Source organism: Lacerta agilis, chromosome 5 (assembly GCF_009819535.1).
Source record: "Lacerta agilis isolate rLacAgi1 chromosome 5, rLacAgi1.pri, whole genome shotgun sequence".
In the NCBI taxonomy this organism is placed as follows: domain Eukaryota; kingdom Metazoa; phylum Chordata; class Lepidosauria; order Squamata; family Lacertidae; genus Lacerta; species Lacerta agilis.
In genome coordinates, this window is record NC_046316.1 from 9721866 (window position 1) to 9735783 (window position 13918).

At 44.8% G+C, this 13918-nt stretch overlaps 1 protein-coding gene across 1 annotated transcript in view; it reads left to right on the forward strand.

The window, feature by feature from the left end:
• The window catches only part of WDFY4 (WDFY family member 4), a 171294-nt gene extending 163686 nt beyond the window's left edge, over positions 1–7608 (forward strand). The window contains exons 56-58 of the mRNA XM_033148038.1: positions 456–543; positions 4098–4209; positions 6717–7608. Coding sequence (XP_033003929.1) covers positions 456–543; positions 4098–4209; positions 6717–6783 — 267 coding nt within the window. The 3' untranslated portion in view covers positions 6784–7608. The remainder of the gene's footprint in view (positions 1–455; positions 544–4097; positions 4210–6716) is intronic.
• Positions 7609–13918: the final 6310 nt, after the last annotated feature.

The following is a 13918-nucleotide window of genomic DNA, read 5'->3' on the forward strand; positions in this document are numbered from 1 at the left end:
ACTGACATACTTATTAAAGTTTATTTCATAACTTAAGATTATGTAATAACAATTCAATATGCTTTATTATTAAAGTTGATTTGATCATTATTAAAGTTGATTATTGAAGCTTATTGTATTTATCTTCTAAGTTCCAGTGACCTTTATTTCAAAATATTTCCACCTTACCTTTCCTCATTAAAAGTTCAAGGTGGCTCATAACAAAATTTAACCATTTAGAGACATAAGTTGCAACAACACCGAAAACTGGAGCTGTCAAAATTCACCACCAACAACAGTAAAAGTTTTTTCCAAATAAGCAGAGATTGTTAGAACCAGTAAAATAAATGGGAAAGGGTTGTTTTTTAAAAAAATAGCTTTTGGTAGAAGACCAATAACGAACGGGGGGGAAGGGTAGACATCCCTTTTTCAGGTGACAATCCTATTATTAAACCTATTTTCTTCTGCTCTTATAGATCTGGAAAGTTGAAAATAATTCACACCCATGCCAGGACATTAGTATGAGATCACAAAATAACTCATCTGAATGCCAAGGAAAAACAGGTAAGGATAGCTTGGACAAATCTTCTCTGTGAAAGAGAAGACATTATATTGACTATCAGGTTAGGAATAATGTTGATACAATCTGGAGAGAAAGGAAGTTGTCAGTTCCTCTTCTCCGGCCTTCTACCGGATTTTGCAACAGCCAACCTTTGGCTCTGCTTAGAGAAATACTGCTGAACGGCTGCAGTTTGATCTCCCACTTGTCTTGATGCAGATTCCCAGTGGTGGAAGAGGCAGTGGCGAACGGCTGCCGGGAGCGGCAAGCGCAGTGGCACCCCCCCAGTGGCAGGGTGTCGCTCCGTAGTGCGCATGCGTCATGACGTCACGACGCATGCGCTACGGAGCGCAGTCCGGCCGGACTGCCTGGTGTGAGCGGCCCCCCGCCTTACGAGTTGCTGGGTGCGAGCAGCCGCCGCACGGATGGGGGGCCACTCGCTCCCAGCCCGGCAGCCTGGACGGACTGCGTGCGCAAGTGCAGCAGCCAACAGGGACTGCGCATGTGCGGACATGCGCAGTCCGTCCAGACTCCCAAGCTGCCCCCCCCGGCACTCCTTCCGTGTGGCGGCTGCTCACGCAGAAGGGCTGCCAGGTGCCAGCTTGGGAGTCGCACTCGCGGGGGGGGGGGCGCCGATTGTCACCCACCCAGGCTGGAACCCGGGGCGCAGCACCCCCATCGCCCCACCCTCGCTACGCCAGTGGGAAGAGGCCAGAATATGCCTGCTTTCGGTTTTGGCGGATAGTCCTGCCAGACCAATCTTTGCTCTGGTTACTAGCATAGTGAATTTTGGAAATGCGGTGAGCATGATTATCCTGCTTTCATCAAAGCATTTGGCAAAGTTCTCCAAGGTTTTTGGCTAGCAAACTGGCTAGATATAAGATCGGTTGGCAGTGTGGTCAGGTAGATTCCCAATCTGGCTGGGAAAAGTGCTTATTGTCAAACTGGAGGAAGGTTTTGAGTGAGCCCTATCTTACTCGTATGACTTAGATCAATGGTTCTCAGACTTTTTTTCTCTGGGCCCCACTTTCAGAATAAAAATTTGCTTGGATTTTTTTTTTTTTTTACTGGTAGGAAATACATTGGAAAACGAAAAGAAACAACTCCTAGCTCCTAAGATAGATCACAAGTACTTTATAAATATGATCACAGGGCATCCAGAAAGTATAAAACAATGCAGTTCCGTAAGAACACGAATCAAGTCCCAAAATATAAACAAGCCTCTTACATATGTACCTTAAGTATGTCTACAAACTCAGTGAGAAGTGTGATCTTTGATGCTCATTTTGGAAAGATATCTATTCATTAGGGCTGTGCGACATCTGGTTTTCAAACATTGCAATATTTCACCAGCTAAACAACGATATATCAGTATATCACGATGTCTGAAATAAGGATGGGACTATGTAGAGGTGAATACCATATTCTGCAAATTAAAAAATAAATAAATCTTGATACTATACAATACCATACCATACTGAAATGGTTAAATGTTTCTTTGATGGTCCTTGAATCTTCCTGCCACAATTGCCATTCTCTCCTGCCACACCAGTGGGAATACTCTATTCAGACTCTATTTAAAGAAATATTATAGTACGATGATCCCGTGAACAGGATTTGAGCTACAGATTATACTATGGTGGCGATGATGTAATAGGTGGGTGCAGCAGAAGGGGAGAAAGAACAACTCCATGGAAAACAAGGTGGCATCTGGTTGGCCACTGTGTGAACTAGATGGTGTAGGGACACGGGTGGCGCTGTGGTCTAAACCATTGAGCCTCTTGGGTTTCCTGATCAGAAGGTTGGCGGTTCGAATCCCCGTGACAGAGTGAGCTCCCGTTGCTCTGTCCCAGCTCCTGCCAACCTAGCAGCTCGAAAGCACACCAGTGCAAGTAGATAAATAGGTACCGCTATGGCAGGAAGGTAAACGGCGTTTCCATGCGCTCTGGTTTCCGTCACGGTGTCCCGTTGCACCAGAAGCGGTTTAGTCATGCTGCCCACATGACCCGGAAAGCTGTCTGTGGACAAACGCCGGCTCCTTCGGCCTGAAAGCGAGATGAGTGCCACAACCCCATAGTCACCTTTGACTGGACTTAACCATCCAGGGGTCTTTTACCTTTTTTTTTTTTAACCTGAACTAGATGGTTCATTGGCCTGATCCAGCAGCCTCTTCTTATAGTTACAGAAAAAGAAAGGTCCTTAGCAATATGCACCAATCACATTTCAGAAAAGCTCTCTGCTGCGATGGAATAAAAACTGGAGACCTGCCGAGTCTGCAGGAAGCCAGCAGGGGGCTCCTAGTCCAAAGATTTATTCCGTTCCTGCCCACCGTATTGAGCTCAAGTCAAATTCAATTGAGCTCCGGGGAGGGAATGTAAAGCTCAGATGTGATGGAAACCCCAGCACTTCGAAACGTAAATAAATGGTACCAGATCATCTAACAAATACAGCAGCAGGCAAGAGTCTGATTTTGTCATTCGTATGTTTTTGAAATGTTTGCACACGCTTATGCAGAAAATGCTCTGCAAGTTGATTTGGGCTGAGTGTTATTGCACAAGTGTCGCAAGCTTTTTCTGTTCCGTTGTAAGAAGTCCAATTTATGTAAGTTAGATGAACGCAGTTAACAAGCGATGATGGTTCTGGCAGGTCTTTTTTTTTTTTTTTTTTTTTTTGCATATTGACCATGCAAATGCACATTCACAGAAATTTCAAAGCATGGCAAGGCCCACTTACCCCAACTGGCATGGTTTTCTGGATGTGGGTGGACTAGATTTTTTTTTTTTTTACGTTGAACTAGGGCTGTGCACTAAATCTCATTGTTAGGTCAACAATCCTTAGCATAGTAAGATAATAAATGTAATCGTTGGAAGAGAGATTCCACACAGGCATTCTTAACACCGCAGCATCTCTCACTACCAATGAGGCTTAATCCTTGCAGAAGCCGAAATCTGTTTCCTAAAAAGTCTACTTACTTTCAAGGTATTTTCAACAGCCAGAGGTATTCCCCTGTCTCTTTGGCAACATTAACACTATTAATCCAAAATGTGGTCATTACAAAGACTGAAGTAACAATGATTGAGTTACAATTTTTGCACAGTGTTCTTGGCATTTAATTATTGGTTGTATTATGAGCAGATTTAGATAAGTTGATAATACCAGGACTTCATGTAATTTGTTTTAACTGGGCAATTATGGGCTGCATTATATCCTGGCAGCAAGGTATTCTGGGGCATCTTATTAAGCACCGAGCCAGTAAACACTGATGAACAATTTTGCTGAACTAGGCACGCAATTTAGAAAGCAATAATACACAAATCCAATTTAGCTCACAATTGATATAGCCACACGTCAGCACATGTAACTATCATAGCCTGCAAATTCAATTGGGACAGACCCTTCTGGCAACAGCACAGGCCGGGATGAAATATATTTGTTCTCCAGTTAACAAGTTGCTGACTATAAACAATAACATTTGCCACTTCCCGCACCCACCCCCCCGAAATGAAAATCCCTAAGCATTATCTGAATATATATATATTTTTAAAAAACCACACTACAGGCAACAAGGTGGAGAAACCATTCACCCTCTGCCTGGAGATGAATCTCAGCACGACTCCGTCGGAGAGAACGAGCAAAACCATTCCAGCTGTCACAGCCCTGGCGGTTTCCAGGTAATCATTTCAATCGCAGTATCTCATATGGCCACGAGAGGGCAGACTGACAATGAATTTGGTCTTGCGGTTTCATTATGAATCAGATTTTTCTGGTGGGGGGGGGGGTTATAGCATATAAAATAAGGATTTGCCTTAGCAGCAAAACGGGGGCGGGGGCTGACAGGCGCCGAGGAGCGCTGTGTGAAGCATCTCCCTCCAGAGACCACAAAAGCAACAGCTGGCAGCACAGTTGTAAAAAAATTGTAGGAGCAAACTTTTCTTTAATCCGCCCCCCCCCACCCCGTCCCGTGCAAAATGATATCTTTATGAATACCAAGGCCATGAAGCACAGCAGAGACGCGAGTATGGCAGGGCGTGTTGGATTTTTCAGTTTTCAAATTCCAAAAACGAGGGGTGCTAAAAAGCTGTAACAAGACTTGGGAATTCAAAATATATTTTGGTTAAATTAATGTAATTCAGTTTTGCTTGGTAAGTAAAATGTGGGCAGAAATTGCACGGACATCATTAAAGATTATTGTCAAAATTAATTAATAATAATAATAATAATAATAATTATTAAGCATTACCTGACGTTTTCAGAAGGTAAAATTAAAATGCTTTGGTTTTCCAAAAGCAGTCTTCCTGCTTCCTCATCAGGCTGACCGAGCTAAATGCTGCCCAATCACAAAAATAATAGCAAATTTGAATTCCTCACACCCAGTCCTTTTTTTCCTGGGTGGAGCGGGGGCACGCATACCCCTAAACATTTTGTTAATCTAAGTTTGGCCTCATTGAGAGCCAGTATTTCAATATGAGTAGGAGAATGAGGGGGAAAGCACTGCTCACACACACACAAACGTGTTTTTAAGACCCCTCACAGAATAAATTTGCAAAAAAACAAAAAACAAAAACAGGTTTCATCCACTAAAATGGCATGCCCTATTGGCATATTATTAGCAGCTGATTGTCTGGACTCTAGAACAGCAAATCCTTGATTCGAATCTCGCCTCTAGCATGAAGTATGGGCAATCTACCGTTCTCTTGAGCCCTGAGCAATAACAATACTAACTAACCAGTGTGTTTTGAGGACTGTAGTGGACCATGTGTACAGAAATCACTTTGAAATAAAAGCTAAGCATTAAGTAAAGCAATGAAACGGACTTTAAATTGCACAGAGAACTTTGTGGCGTCCCAAAGTGGAGCTCAGAGAGCAGCCCAACTGGAAATTGATAGCTAGCTAGCCAAACAAGCCCAAGTCAGCCCAGGGAATCAAAGAAGGCATTTAAATTTGATTGAGGAAGTTGCTGGATTCTGAGATCCATTTATTTGTTTAGGATATGCACAGTCACTTTCCATAGCTCCCCACGCCCTTCCACCTCGACTCATATGTGCAAACCGTTCATTCCTCCCCCACGATAAAGCACGACAAAATGCCCAGTTGACTTCTGAGTACTGTGCCCATTTTCAACTGCTTTATACTGTACAAGTTGTGCATTCAAACCCTTGTATCTCTATCTAAAATGACCTGAGCCAGTGTGGTGTAGTGGTTAAGAGTGGTAGACTCGTAATCTGGTGAACCGGGTTCGCGTCCCTGCTCCTCCACATGCAGCTGCTGGGTGACCTTGGGCTAGTCACACTTCTCTGAAGTCTCTCAGCCTCACTCACCTCACAGAGTGTTTGTTGTGGGGGAGGAAGGGAAAGGAGAATGTTAGCCACTTTAAGACTCCTTCGGGTAGTGATAAAGCGGGATAATATCAAATCCAAACTCTTCTTCTGATCAGCAAGATGAGTTAAGGAAAAACTTGACCTAGGATCCTTGGGTCCGACTGACAGCCAAACCGGAATCATATATTTTCCCCTGGTTTGGGATTCTAGTGTGGGTATAGAAAGCTTCCCCCCTGATGCAGATTGCCCCTCCCACAGACCTGCAGTTTGCATGGGGGGGGCAGGAACAGCTCCCATTCACTTCAATGGGATCATTTCCCCACTGTGCAAACTGCATGTCTGTCTGGGGTGGGGGTGGGGGTAATCTGGATCAGGGTGAAAGCTCATAATCTTCATCTGATGAAAATAGAGATATCCTATTATTAAAGGACGCGGGTGGCGCTGTGGGTTAAACCACAGAGCCGAGGGCTTGCCGATCAGAAGGCTGGCGGTTCAAATCCCCGCGGCGGGGTGAGCTCCTGTTGCTCGGTCCCAGCTCCTGCCCACCTAGCAGTTTGAAAGCACGTCAAAGTGCAAGTAGATAAATAGGTACCGCTCCGGTGGGAAGGTAAACCACTATGGATTATTACTGTTAGCACTTCCTCCACATTTTGCCGCTTCCTTTCTATCAAAAATGGACCTGACTTGAAAAAATGTTTTCTAGCTTAAGATATGTGACATTCGCGGTAATATTCTCCAGGGCTTTGTTTTGCAACGATTCTGTTCCAATGACCGCCGGCAGCATAAGACTCTGAAAGATGCAGATGTTGCCGATTGTTTTATTGCTAAATATGTCCCTTTCTGCCTTCTCCCCACACAAGGAATTATTCCAAGCTCCTGGCCGGCGATGACACAGGAAAGCTCTTCTGCTGGTCAGTAGATGAGTAGGAAGAACCATCGACTGGTCCTCGGTGGCCTAACCCGGACTGTTTCAGCACACAGAGATTTGCAGCCGTGAGATGTGCAGAGAATGATGAACCACAATGCCAGGCAGAGACAGGTGTAGGTCTTGGGTATAAACTCTGCCATAGCCTAAGCCTAGTATTAAAAAATGTGGTACGAACCCAAAGACTTCCTCCTGCTAAACCAATGCTGGAGGTTAAGGAAATGTCCTTATTTCCAGCATTTATTCTTTCCAGGAAACTTGGCAGCTGTGGACTACAACCTTTGACCCTGGCCTGTGAACCCTCTAAAACTTACCGTAATCATGGGGAAAGGGGGGGGGTTTAACCTGGGATCCAACCCAGCTCCATTTTATCTCCCCACCGCACCCAATTCAGTTACCAAAGGTCTGTTTGTCTAGGCCCTAGGGCATGATAATTTTTTTTGAAGTGCACTGCCAGTGTGCCCACCGGTTCCCCCTATGGCACCCACAAAAGGCATTGGTAAATGCCCTCTAAAAAAATCCACAATGCGCAAGGCAGCTCTTCCTGCTGGGTTCCCGTTTGCAATGCCTTGGCCTCTCCTAACTTGAGCATGCCCCCTTTAAACTCACTCGCATGCCCGGATTAGACACCCCCTCTCCCTTCCCTTGCGAGCAGAGCTTCTCTCTGAGCGAATGTGCTGGTTAACTGACAGAGGTTCCTTTCCCCCGTCGATGGAGGAGCCATGCCCACACCATTTTGTGGCCCTTTTCTGCTCTTTTGGATGTGGCGGCCATTTTGAGAAGTGTTGCCATGACCCCCTGGCAGCCATCCCATCATGACCCTTTCTCCAAACCTTGTCCAGAGCAGGTCACTCGCCCCCCCCCAAAGTGTTGGTAGCCCCTGCCCTATGATAAATAGTACCAAACTTTTGATTTGGTATGTGACTGATGCTGCATTTTCCTGGAGTAGCTTCTTTTTCTTGTGCAATTTGGGGGGGGGGGGCTGTGCTAAAGAAAACAAAGGTTTGTGTCTACTGCGGCTGTCCAAAAGGTTCACTTTTGTACTTGAGGCCCAGGAACACATCAGACCAGGCTTCCTCAACCTCGGCCCTCCAGATGTTTTTGGCCTACAACTCCCATGATCCCTAGCTAGCAGGACCAGTGGTCAGGGATGAGGGGAATTGTAGTCTCAAAACATCTGGAGGGCCAAGGTTGAGGAAGTCTGCATTAGATGCTTATTCGTGAAACAAAAGCCCAGTGGAACATCACATGCTCTCCCCAGAATACCTATGGGGAAGGCCCCTACCTTCAGCAGATCCACAGCCAACAGCCTCCTGGGAGCATATTATGCCCCACCAGCTCCTTTCATTGTTTCTTCTTTTTCTGTAGCTTAACATCATAGAGACTAAGGAAACCCATGCAGCTAGGCAACTTGAGATGGATCAAAATACCAAACTCTGGTACTGTAAACAGATGCAGCACTGAGCTGGAGGAACTGGTATTGCAGTGCATTAGACAGACAAGGCACTGTCTGTTTGGAGTTTGCAACAAACCATGGAGAGACAACTTGCATTGGCCAAAATCTAGATGCCCTGTAGTATTCAGTCGGGGTCTTTTGATCACCGGCTCCTCCCTTATCTATGCTGGTCGTCTACTTCTTACCAACAAATGCATTAACACCGGACGTATTTTGTGCTTGGTTCCTGGAATCAAGTGATGCTTCACTGAGGTGGATATTTTGACTGCGCCCAAAGCTGCTTCCATGTATTTTCTCCCATCTTTTTCACAGTCTGCAGGTGTCTTGGAAGTATTTTTAATTGTTTGTAAAATACGGAACTGTTTTCCAATGTATTGATTTTATATATGGAGATGTTTTGTTTTGTTTTTTTTTAAAAACTGTTTTATACATAAACGGTTGGGAATCGTTTTTGCACGTTTCTTATTTTCTGTTTGTTAACGGTTCTGTTTGTTTTATAATTGTATTATTCCACTGTTGCAACCTGCTTTTGAGACCTTACGGTGTGAAGGGCAGGTTGGTTAATCTAACAATAAATAAATATCTCGTTCCCCTGACCATGCTCCATCAGTTCACAAAAAAAAGGATTTCCATTTGAAAATTATCAAATGGAAAGGAAAAGTTCAGCAGGAGTTTCCTGGGGTGCTTGAATTTTGTTGTGCTTTCAGGTGTCTGGTGGTGGGAGAGGGGCTTTCTGTCATTCTACAAATCTAACAGACCCTCTAAGTGTCCCTGTTTTCCAGATTTAATTCTCAGATTTACAGGCGCCGTCCCGGTTTCGTGATTTGATCCTGGAATGCCCCACTTTCCCTATTTTCTTCAGAGAAATGATGGAGGGTATGAAGTGATGTGACCACAACCGAGCCAAGGAGATAAGGAACTATACAAAGGTATTTGAAGGCAGCCCTGTATAGGGAAGTTTAATGTTTCATTCTGTTTTTATATATGTTGGAAGCTGCCCAGAGTCACTGGGGCAACCCAGACAGACAGGCAGGGTATAAACAGTGACAATATTATTATTGAATAGGATGTCCCAATTTTCATCACAGAAATGTTGGAGGCTATAAAAATCAGTGGGCTGCATTCTGCAACCTTCCTAACTGCTCCTTGAAAACCTTATGAAGTCCTTGGCTTGTAGGGCAGCTGTTTGTTGTTGGTTTCTTAAAAAGGAAAAGGGCAAATTGCATCTTTTTATCGTTAAAGACATCAGTGTGGATTACGAAGGGAAAAGAAAAACTTCCCTTAATAACATAATTAGCAAGCGGAGGGTTGGAGCGAAGGGACCGGTTGCAAAATGGCTTTCTCTTGTTCCGAGGGCTGCGTTTGGGTCGTTCGGCATCTAGCCGTGGAGTTTCTGTCGCGTGAGGGGTGTTTTTTTTGGTGCCTGCTTGTGATCTGAATACAGATGGGCTATTTTGAGCCTGTATTTACAAACCTTTTCGGTGTGTCACGGCCGGAGCTGTGATAAGTGGGAGTAGGGCCTGTGCAGATCTACTCAAGCCTGGCTAATTGCCCCAAATAGAACGGCTCACTAGAGTGGAAAATAGTCTCCATCTATCTAACTGAAGAAGATAATGACCTTTTAAATAACAGGAGCAATTTTATCTCAATACCTCAATTACTGTGAACTCTCAAAATGTCAAAGTGCCGGGCACTTTCAAAATAACTTAATTTAGACATTTATAGCTCTTAGACACTGCTAGTTTCTTATCTAACCTAATTATGGGTTGTTCAGGAAATGGCGAAGCATCCCAATTAATGTTATTTTTTATAGTGATACATAGGCATGGCCTTTGGCTTCCTCCCCCACCGTGGATGCTGTGATCTGCTCACAGGGCATTTTATTTCATCCTCTTCCGGCAGATCATGCCGTCTTTCCAACACGGCCACTGTGGGGACCGCATCCTTCCTGCAATGCTCAGGACTCCCTCGTGGAGCAGTCGTGCGCTCCACTTAGCAGAGGGGTGGGTGTCTGGGGAGCAGAAAAGGCTGCTCACACACGCTAGAGTCGTAAGAGCCTTTTTTATAACAGTTATATCCGTGTCTGGAGGACACCATCAAGGAAAAGCTACCACTTAGTGGATGCAGTAATTAGAAGGTTAAAGGTACCCCTGACTGTTAAGTCCAGTCGCGAACGACTCTGGGGTTGTGGCGCTCACCTCTCTTTACTGGCCGAGGGAGCCAGCGTTTGTCCGCAGACAGTTTTTCCGGGTCATGTGGCCAGCATGTGTAAGCCGCTTCAGGCGAAACCAGAGCAGCGCACAGAAATGCCGTTTACCTTCCTGCCGGAGCAGTATCTGTTTATCTACTTGCTCTTTGACGTGCTTTCGAACTGCTAGGTTGACAGGAGCTGGGACCGAGCAACGGGAGCTCACCCCGTCGCGGGGATTCGAACAGCCAACCTTCCAATCGGCAAGCCCAAGGCTCAGTGGTTTAGACCACAGCGCCGCCCACGTCCCTATGTAGTTTTTAGGTCCCCATAAATTCTTCTCTGTCCAATCTCTTACACTTGCACCTTCATCCAGTAGGGGCACGCGCAGGGAGACTGTGGGTGCATGTGCAGAAATTAAGGGTATGTATTGCATACCCTCCAACATTTCTCTGCGGAAAATAGGGGCATCTCATTCCATAATATATAAATTTAATGAAGTAAAATAAAAAATGCATGCCATCTCAATCCCTGCCCATCATGGCTGCTAAAATCTAGCAGGAGGGGTTGACTGTGAGAAGTGAGGGCAGAGGGCCTTCTCGGTAGTGGCGCCCACCCTGTGGAACGCCCTCCCATCAGATGTCAAAGAAATAAATAACTATCTGACTTTTTTTTTACTGTTTGATGTTTTATCGCATTTTTAATATTCTGTTGGGAGTCGCCCAGAGTGGCTGGGGAAACCCAGCTAGATGGGCAGGGTGTAAGTAATAAATTATTTTGATGGTTGTGACTGGATGGGTCCCCCGGCCTCCGTCTCCCAAACAAAGGCCTTTATACAGGGCACCCAAGGCAGTTTCCATACCAACATTGGTATCTGTATCACAGTGGTTTTGCTCCCACCAGCAGAAAAAGTAGTTATGAGGAGATGGTTGCTTTGCTCCGTAGCTGTTGGGTTGAGGTGTTCCCACAAGGTTCCATTCTCTTCTCTTATTTAACTTTTGGGAGTTGTCAGCTGGGGATTTGGAAGCACAGGAGGCAATCCCCATAGAGCTTGGCGGGTCTTACATCTGAGGAAACGTGCTTAGGATCGCATCCTTTTTTCTTCTTCTTTTTGCTTTCCTGCAGTATTTTCTGATTGAACTAAGCCAGTGTTTTTCAACCTTTTTTGGGCAAAGGCACACTTGTTTCATGAAAAAAATCACGAGGCACACCACCCTTAGAAAATGTTAAAAAATTTAACTCTGTGCCTATATTGACTATATATAAAGTAATTCTCTTGAATAGGAATCAAATAAACACAAAGAAAGTATTTTATAATTACTTTATTATGAAATAGTAAGAAAACAGAAATATGAAAAATTATAAAATACTTTATTCAGTGCGCAACCAGGTCTTGTTTGGCTGAACACAAAGCTGATATTCTGGCTGGAATTTTTCCCACGGCACACCAGGCAACATCTCGCGGCACACTAGTGTGCCGCGGAACAGTGGTTGAAAAACACTGAACTAAGCAACTGGTACACTGCACCCCAACCTTTCTGTGCTTTGCTTAAATTCTTCCTCATTGTGTCTTTCTGTGCCGGTTTCAACGATGTTTGCTTCTACCAGAAATGCCAGACAAGCGGAATATTGTTTGTTTATTTTGTTTATATCCCACCTGTCCTCCAAGGACCTCGTGAAGACGGTTCTCCCCCGTCTTCAGTGAATCCCCAAGACAACCCTGTGAGGTCGGTTTGGCTGAGAGTGAGTGACTGGCCCAAGGTCACCAAGTGTCCGAGTGGGGATTTGAACCCTGGTCTCCCGGGTCCTAGTCCAGCACTCTAACCCCTACACCACACTGGCTGTCTTGCATGGTGTTTGGTCAATTAGCATTGGCTGGAGAAACAGTCATGGGGCACCTGCCCTCCTTGACTTTATTGTGTTGAGTGGCTCACATTAGGTATGAGAAGTGTTGTGTTTGTGTGTGAATCATTCCTTAAATGTGTGGGGAAACCAGTACAGACCCATTAGAAACTTTTTAACCGGATGGACTCTTCGAGTTTTCCTGTTTAAGAAGACACCTTAAAATAGAAGAGTGCTCTAAAGAGGTGTGCGATATACAGGTAATTCACGAAAAATTAGAATATCGTGGAAAGGTCCATTTCTTTCAGTAATTCAACTTAAAAGGTGAAACTAATATATGAGATAGACTCATGACATGCAAAGCGAGATATGTCAAGCCTTTGTTTGTTATAATTGTGATGATTATGGCGTACAGCTGATGAGAACCCCAAATTCACAATTTCAACTTTGGGGTTCTCATCAGCTGTACGCCATAATCATCACAATTATAACAAACAAAGGCTTGACGTATCTCGCTTTGCATGTCATGAGTCTATCTCATATATTAAACTCCAGTAGCGAATGAAAACAATTGCTTACATAAATGGACTTTTCCACGATACTCTGATATTTCAAGTTTCACCTGTAGCTATTAATGCTAAGTTAACATGTGCTCTTAAGGTAAGACGGGGAACACGCAGGTGAAATGATTTTGAGGAGATACGGAAGGTGTTTGTAGAATTCGTACTGTTAAAACGGAAAGGGGTCAAACCATCGCAAGAGGTGTCAAAATTTTGGGAGGTTGGAGAGTTACAATGGAATGGTCTCGGGGGTGGGGTGAACGGTTTTATTTATTTATTTTTATTACTACTTTGTCAAAAAAAATTAAATAATAAGCTGGGCGGGGGAGAAGACATCTTAAGAAAGGAGGGCACTGGTTGGTTGTAAATTAGAATAACGGAAGGCCGGAGGGCAATGTTACAGTTATTTAAAAAATGAAAGAAAGCAAGTGAGACTTTGCTTGTAATGACCCTGGCAATGGCATCTAGGCCAAATGAGCCAATTAGAGCGAAGTGCAATCAATTCCCACGTCCTGGGATCTCTGGACAGGCAATCTCCCCTCCCGCGCCGTGTCCTCCCCCCCACCTGTACCCGCCCATGCTAATGTGATTGACTCCTGTTTGCTGATGGCGATAAAGTTTAATGTGGAAGAACAAACTATATTTAGTCAAAGCTCCTCTCTCTCTCTTTCTCTTTCTCTCTCTCTTCGAACGGCAGGACACACAACATTAACGTTAACAGCCTGGTGGGGAGAGGCTAATGGAGCCACACTTGTTTCCATCTCAGCATAAGACCACAGTTTACCAATGACAGCAGAAGGATGCGGAGAAATTATCATGACTCAGCAGCGCAGCCAGGTGCCAAGTTGTCCTAGAGAGGATGTCTGCCTTAAAAGAAAACCCCTTGCCAGAAATTTCTATACCCCAAAGGGTCCGAGGTGGGGCAGTCTCTTACTTTCAGAAAGTACTCCCTCTGGGGACTAGGCGGGGCTGTCAGCAGGAAATGACATCATTGGGGGGGTACTTCCTCTTAGCTCCCCTGAGCGTGAGTTCTGAAAGCATGTCCTGCTGCCTTCAGAATTCCCACCAGCTGGTAGAGCAAAAAGATGAAT